Raw genomic sequence first — 23,143 nt, forward strand, 5'->3', positions numbered from 1 at the left:
TCAGATGTCATTGATTGAGTCGGATTTGGTCCATTAAGTTAGGTTAAGTTGGTTCTAACAGCGATGGATTTGATCAAACTGAACCTAAATCATGGTAGGTTTGTCCACCTCTAAATAAGAGTTAGAAATGTTAGAGAAATTATAAATAAAACGTTTGTTCTATACGTAGCAAAAATTAATATTAACATAACAATTATGATCATCCTTTTTTTATATATATAAATTGTATTAGTTAGAGGGCGAGGCGTTCCCCAAAAAAAGTTACATATTAGTGCCCCGCACGTGTAAGGTGTCGACGGTATCAGAACACAAAATAGAGGTTAACTCAGCATCCCGAGCCTTCCCAAGTAAAGTTAGAACAAGTTTATACGATAAAAGAAAAGTTTAGAGAAGCTAAATATAATTAATATTATGCATCAAACTATCACTTACCTATTCACCCAAATAGTATTCTGAAACTTAAATATTACTCTAATTAATATTTACAAACAAACCTAATTTAAAAGGAAAATTTTAATAAATTTATCTTTTATTTAATTACATTTAAACTTCTCTGAATTGTTCTCCTTTCTCAAAGTATTTTTCCTGAACAATTATTTTTTAAGTTTCCATTATGTTTTAAATCTATAAGTCTTAATTAAGCAACATGAGTAGCTATATTTACATATTAACTCCTATATTTTAAAACTAAGAAGAGAATTTTTATTTAATTACTAAAATGCCCTTATTTTTTCTTTTAATCTTTTTTTTAATCTATGATATCAGGAGAGTGAGATATTTTCGATAGCTCAGAGAGAGACTATTTTTGCCGATAAATTTAGGATAACAAGTGTAATTATGTAATTTTTTTTAGAATTATTTTCCAAATAAAAGAAAAGGGTAGTTGAAGTGGCATGATGGTGGATAAGGTCAACTGTCATAATTGTATCATGTCATTAGATTTCCTCATCATCCCCTCAAGAGGAATCTTTAACTCATAACATTTCAACTGCAATGATATCTGACATTAGCTGCTAACTGTTGCTTGCAATTAAAATAATAATTTCATTTCTCATTTTTCTATATATAAATATATAATTTAATATATAATTTACCTCTTATAATATCTAAATATAACACTTAAACACTTTTTTTAATAAGCATGGAGATTGTATTGTTTTAAATGATAGTGAATCATATTTTAAAATGTGAATATCTAATTAAATCTTAAAATTATTATAATGACTTCTAACAACAAAGTTAAGAGAGACATTGGCACATAGAAACAGGAGGTAAAGTAAAGCTAAATGACAACTTCAGGGGTAGTTTTGTAACTTTGCATAATTTGAAATATGCATATCTAATATAGATGATTATTTGTTGTTAATTTTTTTATTTTCATGTGAAAAATAATAGAAATTTATATTCAAATCTTGAATCATACATGTACCCAAAAAGTAGTAGAAGTAATTAAATCCCACTATATAAAGGTGCTACAAAACTAAAGTTTAATACCAATTTTATAATCACAATGCAAAAATATGGTCATATGTTTGATAAATATGCAATTTACACAATAATATATAATTAAAAAAATGTATTATTTGTATAAACCAATGCATTGCATATAAGTAATATATAAGGCCAATTTCAGAATATATTTATTTCATGAATAACTATTCTTATATTTATTTATATTTTCGTGCAACATAAGATTATCTTATTCTATGAGTGAACATGGGCTAATAAGTATCAATTGTATCAATATTTGTGAAGAAGTTAGGTCAACTAAGTACTTAATAATAGCATGAAAAAATGGAGCTCTTATGATTTATTATTCAATCTATATTTTAAATTTGAGAGAGAAATCATATAAGAGTTCATGAAATATGCTTATTTATTAGCAAATGCAAAATTATTATATATGGATGGAAGTACAACTTCACATGTTAGGCTACTAATTAGAGTGTAACCAAAGTCAAGAGAAAAATTTGAAGTACCAAGATCCAAACTTTATTATATAAGAATATCTCTCTCGAGATAATCAAATGTTAACATATCTAATGAAGGTGTTTAAGAGTAACAAAGTTTTCTGACAGAGAGTATGTTGGCATTTAATTAATTTAAACCTATGAGTCAGAACTGTGGGCAGATCACAGATCACACCATAGTGGGATAAAATTAGTACAAGATTGGCACATGGCATTGCACATTGGCAGAGAATGTTGTTTTGAATCCACTCTCATAATTTATTCTAGGGTTCTTGGATTTTAGAAAAAGGAAAGAGGGAAGTCTGAAGGATGTGAACCAAGAAAACAATAAAAGGACAGTTACTTAGTTTCATATAAATATACTTATTTATTATCTCTGGCACTTTAATTCTTAGTTGTATGTTTAGTTTATTCTTATTTAGAGTAAAATTGTTATATAAGATAGTTGAGGGGGGCAAAAGTGTTTCAAAAATAAATTGAGTTGGCAATATGAAAAATGTAATGGAGCAACTGTTGGAGAACATGCCACAAATTGATATTATTAGGAGGAATAAATATTATTTGGACTTTACCAACTTAGAGACATAAGATAGGACAAAAGATCATGGGCTTATGGCTGACTAGTTACTATTTATCACTAAATTTTAGATTTCTGATGGCAGCTTTACTAATTTTAAATGTAAGTATATCTGTTGGAAAGCTATAAGGTAATCATAGTATATGGCAGATCTTCTTTTTTTCTTTCCTAATTATTTTTTATCTTGGACTCTTATCATTTATGTGCCTTCTGGCTTTTGTAAATGATAAATTTTAAGCCTTTGTCCTTTTTTTTGTGTGTGTTTGTGTGAATAATAGCATCTTTTTCTAACAAAATTGTAGAATGCTGCCTACTAGAGAGTAAGGATTAAGTAGAGCAATTCATATTGGTAATGAAAGCAATATGATAAAAATTATCCATAATATAATTTTTATCATAAAGATAACCCAACCTAATAAATATTTTGAGGTTTAACTTCAGTGTGGAAAATGTCATAGTAAGGAAGATCATCCAAGTAATTACTTTGCTATAAACATTAAGCTAAATCTAGAAATAAGAAAGAAACAAGAACAGATGAGGTTGAAATTCTCAGTTAGCAACATAATTATACGACAAAGTTTTCTGATATAATGTTATTCTTCCACTGATATTCTGTCACGAGCATCGCTCATCCTGTCAATCTTCTGCTTTGCTTCAGACCGTGCCCAATTTGCAAACAAGCACAACCCAAGAACAAATCTACAACATTTTCACCTACTTAAGAATAATGCTATTCATGTATTTCTCGTTGAGAGGTCTGTTTCCTATTCTGTTGGATTGATCGAGGAACAAAAGCAAAGCCACGGGTATGGCGATGACCGAAACTTATCGATGAAGGAGAAGACTCTGATGTGCTTAGCTTTGACACAGCTGAAACAAGATCATCAATTTTTTCAACTTCCATTTCTGTTTCCTTTCTCTCCTTGTGATCAGTTTTTTTCGGCTGATACTTCTGATGATCATCTATTTTTTCTTCAATTTCCAGTTCCTTTGTCTCCTGCTTATCAGGTTTTTTTGGCTGATATTTCTGATGCATTTGCTTCAAAGCTTTCCTATCAACATCCATTTGTGTCTCCATCATTTCCTCTCTCCTGTAGGTAGCTTGCTTTCGCTGATTTTTCTGGCGTTGGTTCTTGGATGGGCGCGCCTTTTTGTAAAATTCAAATGAAGGAGGAAAACTGTGTTTGTCCATAAGGTGCTGTTGCCTGCTTTTATAGCTCTTCAATTTGACTCCACAACCTTCCACCAAACACTCATACTGTTTCAGACATTATATACCATACTATGAGTACAGATCCTAAAATCAGCAGTGAATTAGAATCTCTCAATTTTGTTACTGCATCAATTTCATGCAGGAAAGTTGTAAAACTACTCACATTGAAAAGAAAAAAAAAACACTTTGCTATAATTCCCATATTAAGATTAATGTGGTAGTTTAATCACTCGTAAGAAGCCTTGTTGAAATAATTCAAATAGCCAGCAGTCAATATGAGTTCAGTTGTCCCTGAGCAATGTAATCTGATCAACCCAACTATTTTGCATAATGTCTGTCCATTGGAAAATAAAAGTACATGGGCATTTTGAAGTGAATCAACTAGCTCTAAGGGAAATCTAAAAAAATAAATACGACGATAAACAAAAAAACAGCAGTTCGAAATGGTATACATCATCATTAGAATGTTTTTATGAGGTCTTTGATCTTTGACAGAAAGCCACAACTATGGTACACATGCAATCAGACAGTATACCCATTCACTGGAGGGCTTAACTTGTGTTCAGAACCCCCATTGCTTTAGATACTTACACTTTTGCAATATCCTAACTTATAGTCCAAGTATCATAAAGTTTTCCACATGTTTCTCTAGGATCCAAGGCATACAAGTTTACCTGTTATCCTAGTCTCCACATGAAAACTTTGCACATTTTCTGTTAATGATAACAGATTCGTTCTTGCATCAATTAATCCACGATTGCTTCTTAATTACAAACAGAGACACTTGTAAAAATACTAAACTTTCAACTCTTAGTGTTGGTTCACTATATATGTTATTTCATGTTTCCAAGGAGCTAATATAGTCACAGATTCACAATTTATACAGTGGCACAGTCAACTAAAAATGCTTGCTACCTATGGCAGAGTTTAAAATTATGTGTAAACACGATGCTGTAAGAGGTCAAAAGACTTACCATTGGAAAACCCCGCGCAACTTTTGCTTGAAAGAAAGAATCATGTGCTTCAGAAACATGTATACTAAGTAAGCGGGACGTTGGATAAACTCTTGAGCATACAGAGCATGAAGCAGTGTGTCGGGTGTTGTAGTGATCCTCAAAGTCCTCCAAACAATCTAACTGAGCGCCACAACCAGCAATAGGGCAAAAGACAGTGCTGCAGAAGTTTTTAAGAATCAAATCAAAATTGGTAATCCACTTAAAGATAAAAAAGGAAAGAAGAATGCTTAAAAGGGTATTAACATGAAGATTGAAATGTTAGGATGCCGGTAGCATAGCCAGTAATTGCTCAGACAAGTTAACAGGGTGGGCACAAATGCATGAGCCGGTGATTAGATGAAGAACCTATAAGGCTATAACCTTTCTGACATTTACTCACTGGGCTGATATCATTTAGTTTGGCTGTCTTAGTTTGAACAAATGTTCATTCATATTGTGAATTTGCGATAGCTGATAACTCATCTCATAACAAAAGTCTGTAGTACTAGATAGGTCAAATTTATGAGTTACACAAGCACATACACCCACAAGAAATAAGACGCTTGTATGCATTTTATAGTTGAATACTGAATTAATAGATTGAGACAAGTAGAAGTGATGTATATTTCAATAGAAAGTCAGTTAATGATTAATGCAAAATTGCAAATCCACAGATGGACAAAAGGTATAGAACTAAAGGTAACAAAGAAGCCATTAAAAGACCTATGCCAGTATACGAAAACAATTGCTACATTGGTAACCGTTGTTTAACCTTTCACAAAAAAAGCCCGAAACCAAGACCAAAATGCTTTGTTGTGGCCTTGCTGATTATAAGCAGCTAAAGCATAATTATGGTATATAATCATGGATTAAAGTTTCAGCCAATCCTGATCCATATCGCTGAAATGGATCGGCCAATCCTCAATCCGAATAGTCCGAAACAGACAATCAATACAGCTGATATGGTTGATAAGTGTTATTTTTTTCAAGCAGCCAATAATGATCCTGAAACTGATATTTAGAATCTTGCCTTTAAATTTCCTAAACCTACGAAAAGTATACTACTGGAGTCAAATTGTAACTTATGAATCAATGGAAGCATAACGTGCCATAAGAACAGAAGCATTTCAGTGTCACTTGGAAGGATCCAGCAAAAGAACTTTTATGAAATTTGGCAATAAAGCTTCCTGAAAGAAAGATACTGCTGGAGCCAAATTTGTTTCATACACGAGGTGTTCATACTGCTTTTTATCAAATCAAATCTTCACCCAATTAAGTGTCAAAATGCAAATACATGTTTCCAAACAGAGAATTGGAATAAAGTATGCCTTATCTGCAGTATACAACGCTAGACAGTACTCCCAAAATCAACAAGATAGACTCATACATATTTTATAACTCTTTCCTGAAGATGTGAAATCTCAAAAAAAGAGGAGAAAACTTTGATAAATACTTACTTGGCACCTGCAACTTCCATTTTTTGAAGTTGATATCGTTCATCTTCTGTGAGATCTAGCGCAACCTAAAAAATCAAGAAACATTTGAACTTGTCTCATTGTTGATAAATCTTCTCCATATAATTCTAATATTTGAAGTATATAATCATGCATTTTTTGTAAAACTGACAGACAATACTTGGCAATTTTATGCAGCAATGTAGTCTGAAGGAAAGAAAAAAAAATCAAAATTTTGTCCATCATCAGTTGATCATGATATCTGAAGATGATAAGCAAGCATCTTTCCTAAATTGAATCCTGTTCTCTTAGTACCCAAAATATGACGCAATATCGCTCTCTCTCCTCTTCAGAAGAAAATTAGATAAATAAATCCTAATCCCCTTTTGAACCCTCACAGAAATTTATAAAGTAAAAGGGAGGCTCACTAGTTCTCACAATTGTGGGGCCTGGGAAGGGTAAGATTGTTGTAAGAAGCCTTATTCTATTATCGACGAGGTTGTTTCATGTCTCAGACTCATTCCCATTTGAGTGTGAGAGGTAAGCCTTACTATCACAATAGATGAAGATCTCTCTCACAAATTCCACAGACAGTACCAATCCATGGTTGGAACTGCACAAGAACTATCAGTTGTTGCAAGCACCTTCAAGGATAAGCCTGCAATAGAAAACCCCAAGAAGATGCAATCTAAAAACACAGATAACCTTCAACATGCTCTTCTATTATATATATCAACTTATCAAGTTTTGAAAAACAGTTAAGACTGGCATCTCGCTGCCTGCCTAAGTGAGGCGGCGATCTTGGTAACTCCAATGGTCCCAGTAGCTGAGCTGATCTCACATTGTCCTTGTCTATTGACAAGAATAGCATCTCCTCATCTAAGTCCAGATCACAAATAACATATTAACACTCACCATCTAAAGGTAAAGCAAAGTTGTAGCACATATCTTATTTACATTCCTTGATCTTATGAAGGAGCCATTTCCTCTAAATTATTGCATTTTTCAAAATTACAATTCTCAGTTGTCAAAACAAACAAAAGAAGATTACAAGCTTCTCACTGGAAATGGAATACTAGAATCAATATTTGAATACAAAGAAACCATATCTTAGTGATATCAAGAAAGTATCAACCTTTCCTCCGCAACTTCCAAAATGAAAAATTTGAGAGCTCTATCACCATCTTAAAGGTGCAACCTACACTTTCGCAGATAGACGTGCGAAACCACGCAGTTAACTAATTAGCCCAAAACCTAGAGATCCAAATAGCTCATTTTGAATCACAAGAAAAGGAATAAAAATATATTCCCTTCCCAAAATCAACCAACATCGAACTCCAAGCTATGAATCATGGAGCAACCCAAGTTACTCAAATTCGCATTTTGTCCAACCCTTCAGAAGAAACAACAAACACTGCACCAATTGAGAAATAACATCCCAGAAATGTCGGACTTCCACGCGATACTTAAAAAGGTAGGGATCAAAGAGGGTTACCTGCTTGGCGAGGAGCTCCCGCTCCATGTTTCCTGCAGCGAAGAAGGAATCGTCGGGCTTGAACCTTCGACGAGAGGCCGCCCATATCGGAAACCCTAGCCCAGCTCCGTCGCCGTCGAGTTCCATGGCGCCGTTCGATCTCTCTTCTGCTCTCTTTTCAGACTAAAGTGTAACTGTACGCAAGTAGCGGAACGGATCAAATACTTTATGTATATTGTACCCGCATCCGTAACTAATTTTCACTTTCACCCTCATTTTTTTAATCTACAATTTGACCCCCTTAACTGTTCACAATTCTCAACTAGGTCCTTCCATCGGTGTATTATCGGTACTTCAGAAACACTTTGTAAAACATAGTCCTTCAAAGTATCCATAAAATCTTAATGATCTCCTATCATAGTGATTATATTTGCCATGAGAGTAGATATTTTATAGGAATAATAATTATTTTGTAATTGTTGGGACTCGAAAATTTTCTATCAATTTTAAGTAGAATAATTATACGTCAGCCCTAACAATTTGCTGTGCTATAGGGTTTTAGAGTTTTTTTCTCCTCTCTAACTAATAGTCTTTCTCGTCGCCACCGGTGGTTTCTCTTCTTTGTCTTTTTTTGCTTAATGCCCAGAGGAGAGGATAAGCTTTCTCCATCAGGACCATCACCTATTAGGATTTTTTTCTCCATCTATTTCTCATATTTTCTTCCTATTTTATTCTCTTTCTACTTTTCTTCTCTTTTCTCATCGTTGCTATCATTAGTTAGCTCTTGTTGGCTTTGATTAGATTCGCTCTTCAAAGTCTATGCTCTCCCCTAGCTACCACTACTTTCATCTTCTCCACGCTCGTTGCCCCCTCCCTTTTCATATCGTTGCTACTCCGAAGGCACTAGCTATCTAGCTCTATCCCATACGATGAACTATCTCGACTAATTTTAGTGGTCGGCTTGATATGATAATTTGTTAAATTTTACCATTCTACTCTTCTTTTTTTATCGTCTCCATCACTTTTTATCATTATTCTCCCCATCATCCTCCTTCATTATTAGGTCGTTTGCTACCACATATCTTCTTATTCCGGTAGTGTTTATTGTGGATGGTGGTCCCTCGAAACTTTATTTTAACTCTTTAATGTTGACATCGTATTGTGTAATGGTCAGATGTTTATGGGCTTAGATGTGATGTATCATTTCGTATTGTTTCTCATTTTGCCTCGTATCACCATTTCCCTCTCCTCCTCTTGAGAGTTGTCACTCTGTGTTGGCTTTCCTTGTAATAATTGTTTAAAGCTTAATGAATTATCCCAAAAACAATGTTCAGAATAGGCTGATGATTTTGAAAAGTTCAGGGGCCAAGTTGTAGAAAGCCAAAAAAAGGAGTAAAAGTGAAAATAACTGATAGTTAAGGGGTCAAAATATAATTATCCCCAAAATATTGAGCCTTTTTTTTTCACACTCCGGCCCATGGGTCTGATCAACTGGGCCAGTTCACTTGTGCTCCAACCCAAATGCAACACGTGTTTAAATTGTCACGGCCCAAGGAAACAGGGGAGAGAGAGAGAGAGAGAGAGAGAGAGAGAGAGAGAGAGAGATGAGCACTGGCGGTGGAGAGAAGGGCGGGGGAGGCGGAGGTGGTGGTGGTGGTGGCGCCGTCAAGACGCCAGCGGACTTCCTTAAGTCGATCAGGGGCCGGCCCGTCGTCGTCAAACTCAACTCCGGGGTCGATTACAGAGGTGGGTTTCTAATCCTCCCAGCTGTACTCTTTCTAGGGTTTCTCCGAAATACCACACATTTGTTCTGTAATTGGAGTTCGCTGGTCTTTGTTTATGCGTTTGCTCGACGTTGTTGTTGTTTCTGTTCCTTTGAAAAGCCTTGATTCTGGTGTGGAATTTATGGTAAGCTGGGACTAGAAAGATGTGTTTCGATAGAAAGGTGCAACTTTTGGGTGGGATCTGAACCTGCGAACGTCTTTGGCCATGTCAACTAGGTCAAGACGTAGTGATTTTAAGCGATAAATTAGAAAGAAGATATATTGGTTGCTGTCGGATGATCAAACCTTCTCACCAAACAGATTGCTATGTCTGAAGAGCCAATCCCGAATTGCTATGTTTACATTCCAGTTATTTACTTGTCAGTTCCTTTCTCACAAGCCAGAAAGAAGTCGGAACCAATTGTTTGCATAGTGGTGCCCTGGGAGATGAAGTGGAGTGAGAAAAAAGTGTTGCGAGCAATGTATAGTACCTTTTACAAGTGCTCCTCTTCATTAGCTAGGAGTAGAGAGGAAGAGAAGTTGTAGAGAGAATATGACTATGCATTTACCTTGTATAGTGTCGTAGCAACTCGGATTGGATTTGCATTAGTGACTTTTAAGTAGAGTCAAGTTTGGATTGAAATTCTCTTGGCCCTATACGTTTCAGGGTTTAGGGTTTAGGGAACAGACAATGTAACATGTTTCTTGAATGCCAAGAGTTGTGGAAACATATTATGTGTGCTAATATGAAGGAATTTTTGTTAGACCTTCAACAAAGTGCCTAGACAAACTCTATTTTAACTCTTTTTGGACTATAATTGATGCCTTCAACAAAGCTGTTTTTGCTAGTTACCTATCTGTTGCTTTTATCTGTTAGTACCTTTAGTCTTTTCCTTTTCAAAATATATATTGGCTGTCCTTTCGACTGCAGATCATTTATTGAATATTTTACTTTTCTGTTGTTGCATGACTCGAAATTACTAAAATATCTGGCAACTCCAGATCAAAATACCATGTCATCTCTGATTGTTTGTTATGCCAAAATTTCCTCTCTGTTTGTTGGTCAAACAAGTTCCCACCATATTCCCTATAACGAAAATAAGGAGCTCCATTCCTAATTACAGTTGTACTGTTCCAACCTTCTCTATCTACTAACCAACTTTTCTACCTGCTAATGAACTTGAGGAGTTGCAATCTTAGTAATGCCATATCTTCTGTAAGCAGTTACTTCTACAGTTTCAGCGTTGTTTGCAAAATGACCTCGATGTATATCATACAAGCACTTCGTGCAGGTATTCTTGCTTGTTTGGATGGATATATGAACATTGCAATGGAGCAAACCGAGGAGTATGTGAATGGTCAGCTGAAAAACAAATATGGGGATGCGTTTATTAGAGGAAACAATGGTAATCTTGAATACTACTTCAGGAGTGTTCCCTTTTTTCTTCTGTTTTGGCGGTGTGTTCTAATGTTTACTCTCCTATGCGTGCAGTTCTCTACATCAGCACATCGAAACGAACTCTTGCTGAAGGTGCATGAGAGTGTTGCTTTGCAATCTTAACCTGCTTACCTACTTTGTATTGATAAAAATAGGAATCAATTATTATTTTTTATAGCTGTTATTTGATAAAATGACCCTACCAGATCTTTGTTCCATGACTTAATGTTCAACCAGTCTTTTGGAATTTTGTGTTTGTGTGGTGATATATCAACTGCAAGTACTTTTTTTCTTTCACTTGAAGTTGCCTTCCAATATATATCTGATAGGTTCTGAAATTCTCATTGGACTATCTGAAATATAAGATGGAGGAATTTCCTTCAAAATAAATTCACGTGTTTGATTTAACTGATGTGTTCTATGTTGGGTAAATGGTCAGTTCAACTTGCGAAGTAGCTATCCAGGTTGGGCATTTTATTGTTCTCAGTTTTAGCCTTCTGAAGTGATGATTTCTTGGATAAGAAAGGATAAAGAGAGATCAGAAGGCCAACACTTGTGGTCTAGCTTGGTTTTGTTGGATGAGGATAGACTTCCAATCATCCAAAACTGAAATTTTGCCAGACTCTCAACCATATGTTCCATCTGAAGCAAGCGAGGATTTGGATCAACAGAAACCCTGGCATTCGGGATTATCTATGAACTGCTCATGGTCCCAGAACAACCATGCAGTTGGACCCACTAGCATTGTCTTTTATCGAAAATGAACCGTAATGTCAGTTTCTTCTTTTGTTTAATACACTATTTCCATCCATCGTTTGATTCTATTTCTTTCCTTTTTCTGTAGAAAAATATCGTTCGATTGTATTTGATTACTCTTGTCTTGCAGAGGTAACTTTTGCAGGTGTTTTTGAGTTTTCCTAACATATCTGATTCAGTGCAAGTGATTAAGGTCATTTATAAGAGGTGAAACCTCATGTCTGGTTAACTGTTATTCATGTGTAGTTTGGTATGGTTCAACATCATGTAAACCAATCTAGTCTGACTGTTTCAGCACAAGTGTTTGCCCACGAAGTTTGCAAAAATCTCCATTAGTTAGTGATGGGTGATGTTTATTTTGCCCACGAAGTTTGCAAAAATTGGTTTCATTGCATATTAGGTACCCATGTAAAGAGAATGTGATACTGGTAACTGAAAGGAGTTAACTTCCTCCAATGGTGACTTGGAGTTCTTTTGATGCTCTGATATGCCCAGTTAAAATATTTGGCAACAATATCTGGAGGTAAGACCACTGGTATGCTACTTTTGCATCCACCAAATTCTAGTGCACATCCCTTGTGAAAACAAGAAGAATGTGGTAGTAATGGCTCATTGTGCCTCATTAGTAAAAAATCAACAAATAAAGAGACAGGTGATTACTTAAAAAATCAAATTAGATCAATATTTAAAATGGGTTTTTAGGTTTCATAAAGTTTCTCATTACTACCATCTTGTTAAGGCATATATAGACATGTTCCATGAGTAATGGAACAACATAAATTATGAAACTTCCTTGCAACAATTCAAAATTAAGGTAGAAAAAGACAAATAAAGATTTAACAATTCAAATGTCCACGCCAAAGAATAAATACTTTTGGAGCTGGATCTTTGCATCAAACTTGACATTTCTAACCAAACCTTCCAAATGTGTATACCTCCCAGCACAGCAAGAATGGAAGTATGGAACCCTAGGCTCAATTGCTGAGAGAATTTTGGTGTATAGGTCTAACCAATTCAACTGCTGACTTGCATGACAGTATCATCTCCGATTGCATCTGCAAGTGTGAGATCTTCCTTTCTTTGCATAGAAGAAGAAGAAGAGCTAATTAAGTTAATGAAAACTTCTCAGTTCAGACATATTAGACATGAGAAGAACTACTACTTGCAGTAACTTGCAATTATTTATTTACAGAACATAATTTTTTTGCTTTCAGTTTGATGTTATGTTTCTATTATGTTCCAATTATCAGACCTATTAATGCTACAACCATAGTACATTAAATTACTTTCTTGTTTGCATTTTGAACTTACTATATGCTTTAGCAAGCTGGACCACTTTCTTCAAAAGTTCAGCTTCTCTGACTACTTTCACCTGTGCTGTATAGCATGTTTAATATAAGCTTCTAGAGTAAGTTCCTCAACTGTTGGTTGTCTGGATCTTACCTGTGATGCTAATTACTACTTTATATCTCCATATTTAGGATTTGTAACATGATCTTCTTTTACTGCTTGATCATAAAATGCTTTATGTGCTGCTTGAAAGAAGGTTGCATTCCTAATCATGAAGGTGTCAGAACTCAGAAGTATCAAAAAAGAAGAGTATCAAGAAATTCTTGAGGTATAGACTTATTCCAACTCAAAGGCTCCATCAGAAGTTTATGAAGACTTCACTAAATATTAGTTACCATGCCATATTTGGATTAAAATTGTCATTGGAGCCTTGCCATTAGAACTTTTATTTACCTTGGATACTTTCGCTTGAATTCGATATGCATTCCATCATAATCATACATGATTAAAATCTCTTTTCCCATGTTCGGTCCGTAGCAAAGCCTTGTTATGTCGAAAATAGAAACTTGTACCAGAGGTTGAAAGATCACTTTATTTTAGTTCTCCTACTGCTTATTAAAAGTAATAAGACATTTTCTAACTGATCTTTTAGCATCTAGTTTTTGGAGTATAGAAACTGACACAGGACATTTAGTGCCTTATTGTTCATCTTAGTGGAGTTTATCAATTCATATATTTTCATCTATTTGACCCTGAAAGATACTACTCTCATATATCATAATTTTCATTTCATTTGGCAAATTTAAGCTAAACTTCATAGGCTTAAAAAAGATTCCATATTAAGTTCATTACATCTTCAGCTCTTAGGTAAATCTTACAAACTCCACTAAGACTATTTGATTACAGGAGTAAAAAGAAGAGCACTTTGATCTACCCCTATTTCAAGAAGACCAAGTTCTTTCTTGTTCAAGATTGCATATTAGTAATCATCTCCATGTTCTCTAATTCTCATACTTGACATAATGTTGCTACAATAAGAGGAAGCTTCTTTCAGTTTTTATTAGAAGTAATTATTGTCGGTAAAAGATCTCAAAACTAAAATAAACAACTAGTAGTTCAAAACAAACAAAAGCAACTGCAAGTAGGAACTAAAGTTAAGTTGAGCATAATGGCATGAATATGAGAGATTGAGAGGGAAACTCAAAAGTTCTATAAAGTTAAAATGTGCATCATAACAAAGAGATATACACATGCATTGCAGAAGAAGAAGAAGAGGAGGAAGAAGAAAAGCATTGAAATGGATATCTGATCACATTCATATTTCTCTTTTGTTCACTAAGAAGAACCTGAAGGAGGAGGAGGAGGAGGAGCATAGCCCTGGCCATCCAAGTTCTGACCGCCGCCAAACGCACAGCCGCCGTCTTCTGCTGGATTCTGCTGCCACATTGGCGGCCACGCGTGCGGCTGACGGTGGACATACAAGGACGGATCGATACCGGGCACGGCCGGCTGCCCTATCATCATCCCTGTTCCTGGCTGGCCCATTGGAGGATAGTAGTATGGTATCCCTGCAGCGGCGGTAGCGGTAGCAGGGGCAGCAGCACCCCCTACCCCTGCGACTAGTCCCAGTCCGTCCTCCTTGATCTCGTCCCTCGGGACTATGTCGACGAGGAAGTCGAAGATATCGGTCCTGGTGATCGCGGCGGCAATGTCGTTCTTCTGCAGAGTGCGGCGCTTGTTCTCCTCGGCGTGCAGCCACGAGCGGATGGTGAGCTCCAGGATGAAGAGCTCGCAGGCTTTGGCGAAGAGGATGGGGGCCTCCGCCGAGATCATGCGCACGTCCTCGTCGGCCTTCATGATCTTCTTGATCCGCGCCAGCGGCAGCTGGTGGTTCTTGAAGTCCGTGGCGTGCTCGATCTCCTGCCGCTGGTAGTTCCAGAACACCTGCAGCTGCTGGTGCTGCTGCTGCAGAAGGTGGTGGAATGGCGCTTGTGGATATGGATGTGGCGGCTGGTTCTCCATCCTCACTCTGTATTTAAATGCAACAAACTCATCTTTTCTTCTTCTTAAAAAAAAAAAACAGAACTTTCTTTTTTTCTTATCGAGAAAAGGTGCCTCTTTTACCTTTAAACTGGGAAAGAACCTCTCTTTCTTGGTCTAATTAGGAGACCTGCAAGAGAGAAGAAGGGAGAGGAAGAGGATATCCCAAGTGGGTCAGCTTCAGTTTCTAGTGTCAGAGCAAGGATAAGATGGAGTTAGCAAAAATAAAAAACCTTATCTTTGATAACCTCTCTCTCTCTCTCTGCAAGGAGATAAGGCTGCAGGTGCTTATATTCCTCTTCCTTTGCTTAGGTTGGTGAGAAGAAGAAGAAGAAGAAGTTGGAGGGGGCCTATTTTAGATTCATCCACTGGAACAGCAGCAGATGAGTGGAGGAAGAGAGGAGATGGTGAAACAGAGGAGGAGAGAAGTGGGGGCAGGACAGTAGATATAATTAAGGAGGAGGCAAAGAAGAAGAGAGCTAAGGGGGTGAGAATTCCAAGGAGGGGATGGAATTGGCCGTTAGGGGGCAGAGCAGTGGAGTAAATAAAAAGCTGGATGTCATCTTCCCCTTCTCTAGTGTTGGTTGGAGATTTTGTTTGTCTCTGCTCAGTGGGAATCTCATTAATTGCTCCAAAGAAAATCTCATTGTAGGTCAAAGCTACACTCACAAAATATCCATCACCCCTACACAGTGAAAAATACTGAATGATTTAATCTTTCTTTTTATCCAAGATGGTAAGGAATCTGAGCTAATTTTTATGTCATTGTCTCTCTCCATTACTGTCATATGAAACGGAAAGATGTTGGGGGATAAAGAGAGGTCAACTGCACTTAGAGCTTGAGCTTTACTTAGTGATTAGTAGTGGCATTTTGGAGTATGGAGCAAATCTTTTGAATGTTTTCAATAGTAAAAGTCATACTTGAAAAAAGATACTTGCGGAGAGGAAAATAAAGTAAAATCTAAGAAATGATTCTAATGGTTTAGTGTTCTTTGGTGTTTTAAGACTTTAATCAGAACGTTATCTCCTTGGATATATACCATGTTATGAACTTCAAACCATTCAAAATTTTAAGGTCTAAGATTTAGGGTAACATGTTCGAAAAACGGAAGCGGAAAATTTAATCCAATGTTTCATTTTTGGGTATCTGTTTAATTTCTTGGATGAGATGAATTTATCCTGATTGTTGTAGTTGTCAATTAGTTCAGTTCAGTATTTGCAGCTAACATAGATTGAGACAGTAAAGCAATTGTTATTATATATATATATATATATATATATATATATATATATATATTTTTCAAATTTAGCTTGCATTATATAACTTTTTGTTTGCTATCAGTAATTTATTAGGTGCAATGCAACAAGAGCAACTTATAGTGTAATATCATAGCATATATTTCCATGGAAAGATATGTTGAGACAAATTGATCAGTAACTGTGCAAAGAGAATTATCCATTACATAGTAAGATAAGCATTCTCTAATGATCCTGACCAAGAAAGAACTTATTCAATGTCCACTTCTGAATTCAATTCATGCACAGTATTTCAAGTGGGACAAAATACACTCGGAAAAGGTTTAGCTGCTCACTGTTAGATAGTCATCAAACATAGCATTGATGTGAACCGAGTTAGCTTGGATCACATCAATGGTATACTAGGCTCAGTAGGTTTAGTCTATTTATCTTATCTGTTTTTATAGTTTAGTTAGAGTCTTAGTATGTTAAAATTTTATTTAATTAGTTAAATATAACTCTGCACAGTTTTGAAAAATTAATCGGAAGATATTCATCAAACATTCGAATATTATAAAATCTCTTAGATAAGATCATTGATGTCCTGATCTAGAACGTTCATATTCGAAGTGTCTTCGGATTAGGACTCTATTTGTGGCGAAACGAAGAAATATTTCGAAAAGAATAAGAAAAACTGATTTAGTTAATTTTATTAGTTTGCTTAGGATTCTTATGTTTTATTCTTTATAAATAGGATCTTATGAGCTCTATCTTGAGAAAGACATTAATGAAGGATTGATTAGCTTTTGCCTTAATCTATTTTCCATCTCAACTTGCCACCGACATCAATATCTCCCTCCTCACTTTTCATCAACCAATGCTATCTCTTCTGTCGAAATAGTCTCATCTAGCTTCTAATCTTCCTCATCCGTCAATCCCATTAGTCCGTAGGGCAGGTCTACTTCTTCCTTTTCTCCTCTAAAGTAGCAATTTGCCTAATCACCACTACCATCATCAACCATCCACGCTGTCTCTATCACAATCTACAAGTAGACCATACTTGCCACTAACTCCAACTTTGGCTTGCCATCCAAAATAGACCCAGATCTATTCGAATAAGAAAAGGGTATAAATTCCAAAGAGGAAGAAGAGAGATTTGAGGAGGTTGGTGGCCAAATTGAGAGGGAAATAGACAAGGGGCAGTCAATTAATCATTCATTAAACATATTTATAGAGAATAAAAATAAGAATCCTAAACAAACTAATAAAGTTAGCTAAACTCGTCTTTCTTATTATTCTTAGAATATATCTTCGTTTCATCATAGATAGAATCTGAATCTAAGAAAACTTTAAATATGAATTTCTAGATCAGGACATCGCCGATCTTATCCAATTATTTCATTATCATCTGATTATTTTTTCAAAACAGTGTAGAGTTGAATTTAACTAATTATATAAAATTCTAACATATTAAGACTCAGACTAAATTATAAAAGCGAATAAAATAAATAGATTCATCATATTGAGTCCAATATTCCTTTGATGTGATGCAAGTTAACCCGGTTCACATCAACCACTCACTATCTTTCTAAAAGATGTTCCAAACCATGGAAGGTAAGGATTTTAGCCAGTTTTTATGCACCATAGTTGCAAAAAAGTCTACAACTTTATATATCCTTGTAGAGTCTATGCATAGACAAGGTGATGGTCCTTTTTCTCTTCCATTTTGAGGTGTGCTTTTGCAAATCCTATGTATTCATTGGCAACAAAAGTATTGAAATATTTGTAATCTAACTCATTGATATCTAAATTTTTGTCCATTTACATTAAACCTACAACATGTCTGACCCTCTAATTTCAGTGTCATAATTAGTGAATACCCAACAACAAATTAGTAATTACAATGGTGAAGACATGTGTGACAATTGAGAAGATATTGTTCCACATCTGATTATAATTTTCAGCAAACAGAACAAATGAGATCTTGTTCAATTCCATCTTTAAAATTTCTCATACACAATTACTATAAGATTTCTAGTTCTCTGCACTTCAAAAGGCAGAAAAACTCTCACTGAGTTTGAAAAAGATATATTGGTTGCAAAATCAAGTTCCATACTATAGGCATATACAACTGATCAACATAAAATTTCTCTATGGAAGATCAAATTATGAATCCATCGACTCGAAATCTGGAGCATACCAGCCCAGCTCTTCCATAATTTTGTTAACCCTTTCCTTCTGTCCTTTTGAATCGCCTAAAGCTGTCGTAAATGGATAAACATATGTAACCTTAGTGGCCATGGATCTATAAGCAACAAAATCTCTTTTCACTAAGAACTCCATAATGTCTCGTCCAAAGCCACCATCAACCTCTGCTTGCAAATAATGACCTATAATATACAAACTTGATACTTTTAGTGTACAATATATAGATTTATTCATCCAAAGAAGTACAGATTAGGAGGTAACCAAGACATCACAAGTTGAGTGAAAATTTCGCATGCAAGACTGCTCAAACTCTGCTTTAATGTCTGTTTTAAGGGAAAAAAATTGGGGCACACTTGAAACTGAAGAGATTGTGGGATATATTTTCAACACAAATGTCATAGAAAAAACATAGCTCTGTGTGTAAATTTCCCAAGAATTGATAGATCTCTGCGTCATACTCAGCAGATCCTCTAGTATTTGCAGATTGCTTTGTGTGGTCATTCAAGAGTGTGTGCTACAAAATTTATGATAGCTAAAGTTGAAATGGATGAATGATTACACTTCATGATGCATGACCATAAAGTTGTTCATTAAGCATACAAATTTAATTCATCATCTTTTCTCTGTAGTCTGCACATCTTCTACTTTCAGTGATAAATTTACAATTCTAAAACCTAGTTTTCTTGGCTCTGATATCATACGAGCTACTCTAAAAGTTTAAGTTGTTAGAGAATGGTAGTTTTTATATTATATTCTAACACTAAGAATAGAAAGTAATCAAGCCATTTCTGTTACATTAAGCGATAAAAGAACATCATATTGGTTCGAAATCATGATAATAAACTTTTAGCTGCATAGTAGTTTTACTAATCAAGTTCTTGTACACTTCTTATACCAAATCTACCTCACCTTAAACTTCTTACTAGAATAGACACAACTAAACATAAAAGTAAATAGTAACAACCAATGACACAGTAATAAACATATTCCATAGACAAGAACAATATCAAGACTAAACCACACTGCAAGTTTAGTTCAGTTTGATTAGATTACCATTTGGGGTTTTTTCGTCAACCTTAATCTCGACATTCCTCTGCGTTTTCTGGATCGCGTCCCGTAAATTCTGTCGACAAAAATAAAATAATGTATGGACGCACAGTTAAGATCTAAAAACAACAGAAAAGAATTGATCCTTCTCCTTTACCTGAATGGCATTTTCCGCAGAGGTTTCAGGAATTATCCAAGGAGACGCAAAAGACGACGACCTTGGATTTGTCGATACGCATCCAGGATTCGTAGAAGGACAAGGCCTAATCTTCCTGCAGTTGAAAACATTGCACTCAGAGAGAACTATTAACGCCCCAAAACTAGCACAAATTGAACATGGCATGACCATCAAGGAGGAGGAGATCTAGGAGTTACCCATTATCCAATCCAAGCTGCAAATTCTGGGATTGGGAAAAAGGGGTGGTGGGGGGCAGAAGAGAAGACTGGGAATTGGGAAAAGGGATTGCTTGGGAGGGAAAGGGAGAGGCGAGTGCGACGGCAACCGCCAGGGGAGCCAAGGAGGAGAGGAGTGTACCCTTAAAAGGAAAACTAGCCGTTGGGGTTTGATTCTTGGAGGTAAGGATAGAGGGGCATGGAGAAGAACTGAGAATTTTTGCGAGAGACATCTATTGCTCTCCTATTTCTTGACTCTATCCAATACTTGCGTGCTGAATCGAGTCATCCTTTTCACAGAGAGTTATCCATTACCTGTGAGCCATACAAATTGGATTGCATTCTTTCCACGTTCGTAGGTGGGAGCATATGGATTATAAAGAGGCTAATATTCTGGCAAGATGTGCTTCACAAGATTGCATATGCATCTCTATTGTTGTCTTTAGAACTATTGACTACATTCGATTGATGTGTTTCTCTTCTTCTTCTTTTTTTAAACTTTTTATGTTTTTTATGAAAGCCCGTAGGATGATAATTTCATGATTGACAGGATAAAGAGGAGATATTAACTCAAAGGGCGTTCAAGATTTAACTGAGACAACACCCATATCATATAGAATTACTGGCCAGTTAACTGTAGCTTCATCATGATCCGCATAGATAAATAATGAACTCGATGGAAACAGTCCAAGGGCCATAAAGGGCAACCATCCTATGGCAACCCTCCTCGGAGCTGAGATAAGGTGGGACAGCAAGCGGCGAAGGAGGCAGAGTGGTCGAAAAGCGAGTGAGGTGCGGCGAGGTAGAGGATGGTCCATGGTACCAGGGCAAGCCTATCAACATCGTGTAATTTGAATTACATTAAATTCAATCGGATTTCAATCAATCATAGGAAGTAGTACATCATGAATTCGAATAAGCAAGACCCGATAGATATAACCATAAATATCGACAGACGATATGTAATTCCTTCTTGTATGTGCTACATTAGTTTTAGTGGATGATTCAATCCTGGATAAGATCTGTTGCTTTTTCTTTTATTAGCATTAAATATACCACTAAAGATTCAACCATCAGTAATAAAGTCTCTTCCAGTATCAAAATATAAAGAATCAGGTAGTTGATTTCTCCAATTTCAGAAAATTAAATGATCAAGAACAGGAGATTTACTTCAATCAAAAGATGCAAGGAAAGAATATCTACCACAATTTAAAACAGTGCAAATCAATTCAAGACACAAAACATTCTCTCACAATTGAAACAATCCTAAAGGCAGAAGAGGAGCTCAAACCGCAACGCACGTTTAAGATGAATGTACCAGAAGTTGAAGGATTAAGAAGGAATATGATGAAGTTTAATCTCCGCCGTTTAGAGTCAAGGTCGGCAAATCCATATGAGGTAGCTCTGGAACACTAATTGGAGGCAGTGGAGCTCCTTCAATCTCTGCCTTCTTCCCTGTTAAAGATCTCTTGATAATATCTCCTACAGTTCTTAATGGATTGCTAAACTTCTCCTTCACCATAAGCAATATCGAGACCTCACTGACTTGCCAGACAGCGGTGGCGACAATCAGAACCGAGAGAAGGCAGTGAGTGATTAAATTCTGCCTCTTTACTCTCCTCAATTCCTTTGCTATCTCATCTAACCCCATCTCAGCAGTTCTACAATCTACGACGTTGGATTCTGACGACTCAGCCTTCTCGAGTAAATCATCACACGAATGGATGGAACCTGCATCTTTCTCGATCAAATCCAACTGCGTGTTATTCAAACAACAATGTTCAATTTTGATAAGTACATATTCTCAAGTTGTCAAATGCCATTGTGATGAAAGAGCACCAAAAAGCATTGCGGATTAACACCTGATGTATACAATGCACTAACACTAGTCATTCTGACATTTTTGTTAAAATTTTACATCTGAATGGCTGTAATTCTTATGGATAAGTAGCAAGTTAAAAATAAAAGGTTTCAGCTAATTATAGCACTTTAAATGAAAGAAGAAGGCAATAACTTTTCCCCCTCTCCTAAAATTGTATAGAGGTTGTCATAAGACTATAATAGCAGCTATTCAATATACTAAATTCTTTTCACATAAATGAGATATCCTCAGTAACTGGAGCATTTGGAGTATTGATCTTCTTCTTTCAATGCTAATAGATTGCCTATAAGAACTTCCAATCTGGAAACCCAAGTGACTATACATCGAAAACAGAGATATTGTCTCAATTTCCTCTGAATTTATTTGCACAACAAGTTTTCTTTTTGTCTATCCTAATCACAGAAGCTGCAACATAGATTACATTAACATAAAATTACCTGAATTGAAGCTGTTATGGCATACATAAACATCTGATCAGAAAACAAATGGCCATTTGAAGAAAGATCAGATCTGGAGCAGAACCATCAAATTTCTTTTGAGTCAAAGTAACACATATCTCACACTTGACCTATCATGCATGCCAGCTATTTGATTAATTTCCTCAGTGGGTGCAAATTCCTTTGATTGCATCAGACCATGATTAACATACATATTCTTTCATCTCCTATTCCGTTTGTGTGAATAATTTCAGAAAGAGAATACCTGGGAGATCAATCTGGAGAGGAGTAAGCTTTCTTCCTCTTCCTCCTCCTCCTCCTTGTCTATGCCCTTGTGCTTCCTCTCCTCCATGAGCTGGTGGAGAGCCTCATGTACTATCTCTATCTTCTTCTTATCATGAACCTTGGCAAGGTCCATAGTGCAAAAGTTGCACTTTGCGATCAGTTCCATTTCCTCTGGAAAGGAAGGGGTACAAGTTGTACCTTGCCGAAGACTTGCTCAGCTCAGTACGACCTGGCAGGCAATTATTTGGCCACGTGGATGCATGCAATAGCCACACGTTTATATGGTGCTACCTTCGTAATTATTACAGTTCTATATATCATGAAATGGTAGGTCAAAGCTTGCGTCAAAAACTCGACCCATTTTATAATTTTTTACGGAATATATATATATATATATATATTTTTAATCTTAACATCAGAAATATTAAATTAATAAAATTTATATACATAAATGCTAATAAGTTTGGTGTTTTAGGACCAGATGAAAATGATTAACCCATTTGATAATAAGTTTAAAGGGTAATTAGGCCATAATAAAGTTTTTAATTAGTTTCAAATAATTAAACTGGATTAATCAGTTAATTGTAGGTTTATATCTGCAAACTCTTAACCTCTTACCATTAAAATATTAATCAATAGACTACTGACCATAGGACTATTAATCATGGAGATTTTTCTCATAGTG

The 23,143-nt window shown here is 35.8% G+C and overlaps 5 protein-coding genes across 9 annotated transcripts; 1 reads left to right on the forward strand and 4 right to left on the reverse strand.

Moving 5' to 3' along the window:
* Positions 1-2,969: 2,969 nt before the first annotated feature.
* LOC140777940 (uncharacterized) lies at positions 2,970-7,966 on the reverse strand. Its single transcript, XM_073122373.1, has 4 exons — positions 7,705-7,966; positions 6,213-6,277; positions 4,735-4,933; positions 2,970-3,805 (listed from the first exon to the last, which is right to left on the reverse strand). Exons 1-4 carry the CDS (start codon positions 7,828-7,830, stop codon positions 3,278-3,280), a joined length of 918 nt encoding a protein of 305 aa, XP_072978474.1. The 5' UTR covers positions 7,831-7,966; the 3' UTR covers positions 2,970-3,277.
* Positions 7,967-9,270: 1,304 nt separating this feature from the next.
* LOC140780091 (uncharacterized) lies at positions 9,271-11,131 on the forward strand. The gene is made up of 3 exons (XM_073125423.1): positions 9,271-9,429; positions 10,739-10,852; positions 10,939-11,131. The coding sequence occupies exons 1-3, from the start codon at positions 9,288-9,290 to the stop codon at positions 10,983-10,985; spliced, it is 303 nt and encodes a 100-aa protein (XP_072981524.1). The 5' UTR covers positions 9,271-9,287; the 3' UTR covers positions 10,986-11,131.
* A 2,988-nt stretch (positions 11,132-14,119) lies between these two features.
* On the reverse strand, positions 14,120-15,555 carry LOC140780089 (nuclear transcription factor Y subunit C-1-like). Of its 3 annotated transcripts, none has more exons than XM_073125422.1 (3): positions 15,219-15,555; positions 15,055-15,100; positions 14,120-14,959 (listed from the first exon to the last, which is right to left on the reverse strand). In XM_073125422.1, the coding sequence occupies exon 3, from the start codon at positions 14,950-14,952 to the stop codon at positions 14,266-14,268; it is 687 nt and encodes a 228-aa protein (XP_072981523.1). In that variant the 5' UTR covers positions 14,953-14,959; positions 15,055-15,100; positions 15,219-15,555; the 3' UTR covers positions 14,120-14,265. The 3 variants fall into 3 exon arrangements, with proteins under 3 accessions (XP_072981523.1, XP_072981522.1, XP_072981521.1); XM_073125421.1 differs by having other exon boundaries at positions 15,209-15,555; XM_073125420.1 differs by having other exon boundaries at positions 15,204-15,555.
* A 2,706-nt stretch (positions 15,556-18,261) lies between these two features.
* LOC140758090 (thylakoid lumenal 17.9 kDa protein, chloroplastic) lies at positions 18,262-20,222 on the reverse strand. Its single transcript, XM_073094116.1, has 4 exons — positions 19,837-20,222; positions 19,619-19,733; positions 19,468-19,537; positions 18,262-18,596 (listed from the first exon to the last, which is right to left on the reverse strand). The coding sequence occupies exons 1-4, from the start codon at positions 20,085-20,087 to the stop codon at positions 18,373-18,375; spliced, it is 660 nt and encodes a 219-aa protein (XP_072950217.1). The 5' UTR covers positions 20,088-20,222; the 3' UTR covers positions 18,262-18,372.
* A 348-nt stretch (positions 20,223-20,570) lies between these two features.
* On the reverse strand, positions 20,571-22,645 carry LOC140758091 (uncharacterized). 3 transcript variants are annotated; one of them, XR_012104073.1, is made up of 3 exons: positions 22,439-22,644; positions 21,156-21,610; positions 20,571-20,687 (listed from the first exon to the last, which is right to left on the reverse strand). XR_012104073.1 is itself a non-coding variant. In XM_073094118.1 (3 exons), the coding sequence occupies exons 1-2, from the start codon at positions 22,622-22,624 to the stop codon at positions 21,209-21,211; spliced, it is 588 nt and encodes a 195-aa protein (XP_072950219.1). In that variant the 5' UTR covers positions 22,625-22,645; the 3' UTR covers positions 20,571-20,687; positions 21,173-21,208. The 3 variants fall into 3 exon arrangements, 2 of the variants coding, with proteins under 2 accessions (XP_072950219.1, XP_072950218.1); XM_073094118.1 differs by having other exon boundaries at positions 21,173-21,610; positions 22,439-22,645; XM_073094117.1 differs by lacking the exon at positions 20,571-20,687 and having other exon boundaries at positions 21,003-21,610; positions 22,439-22,642.
* Between the last annotated feature and the right edge of the window lie 498 nt (positions 22,646-23,143).

Source organism: Typha angustifolia, chromosome 3 (assembly GCF_048772165.1).
Source record: "Typha angustifolia cultivar Huaian chromosome 3, ASM4877216v1, whole genome shotgun sequence".
NCBI classification, from domain to species: Eukaryota; Viridiplantae; Streptophyta; class Magnoliopsida; order Poales; family Typhaceae; genus Typha; species Typha angustifolia.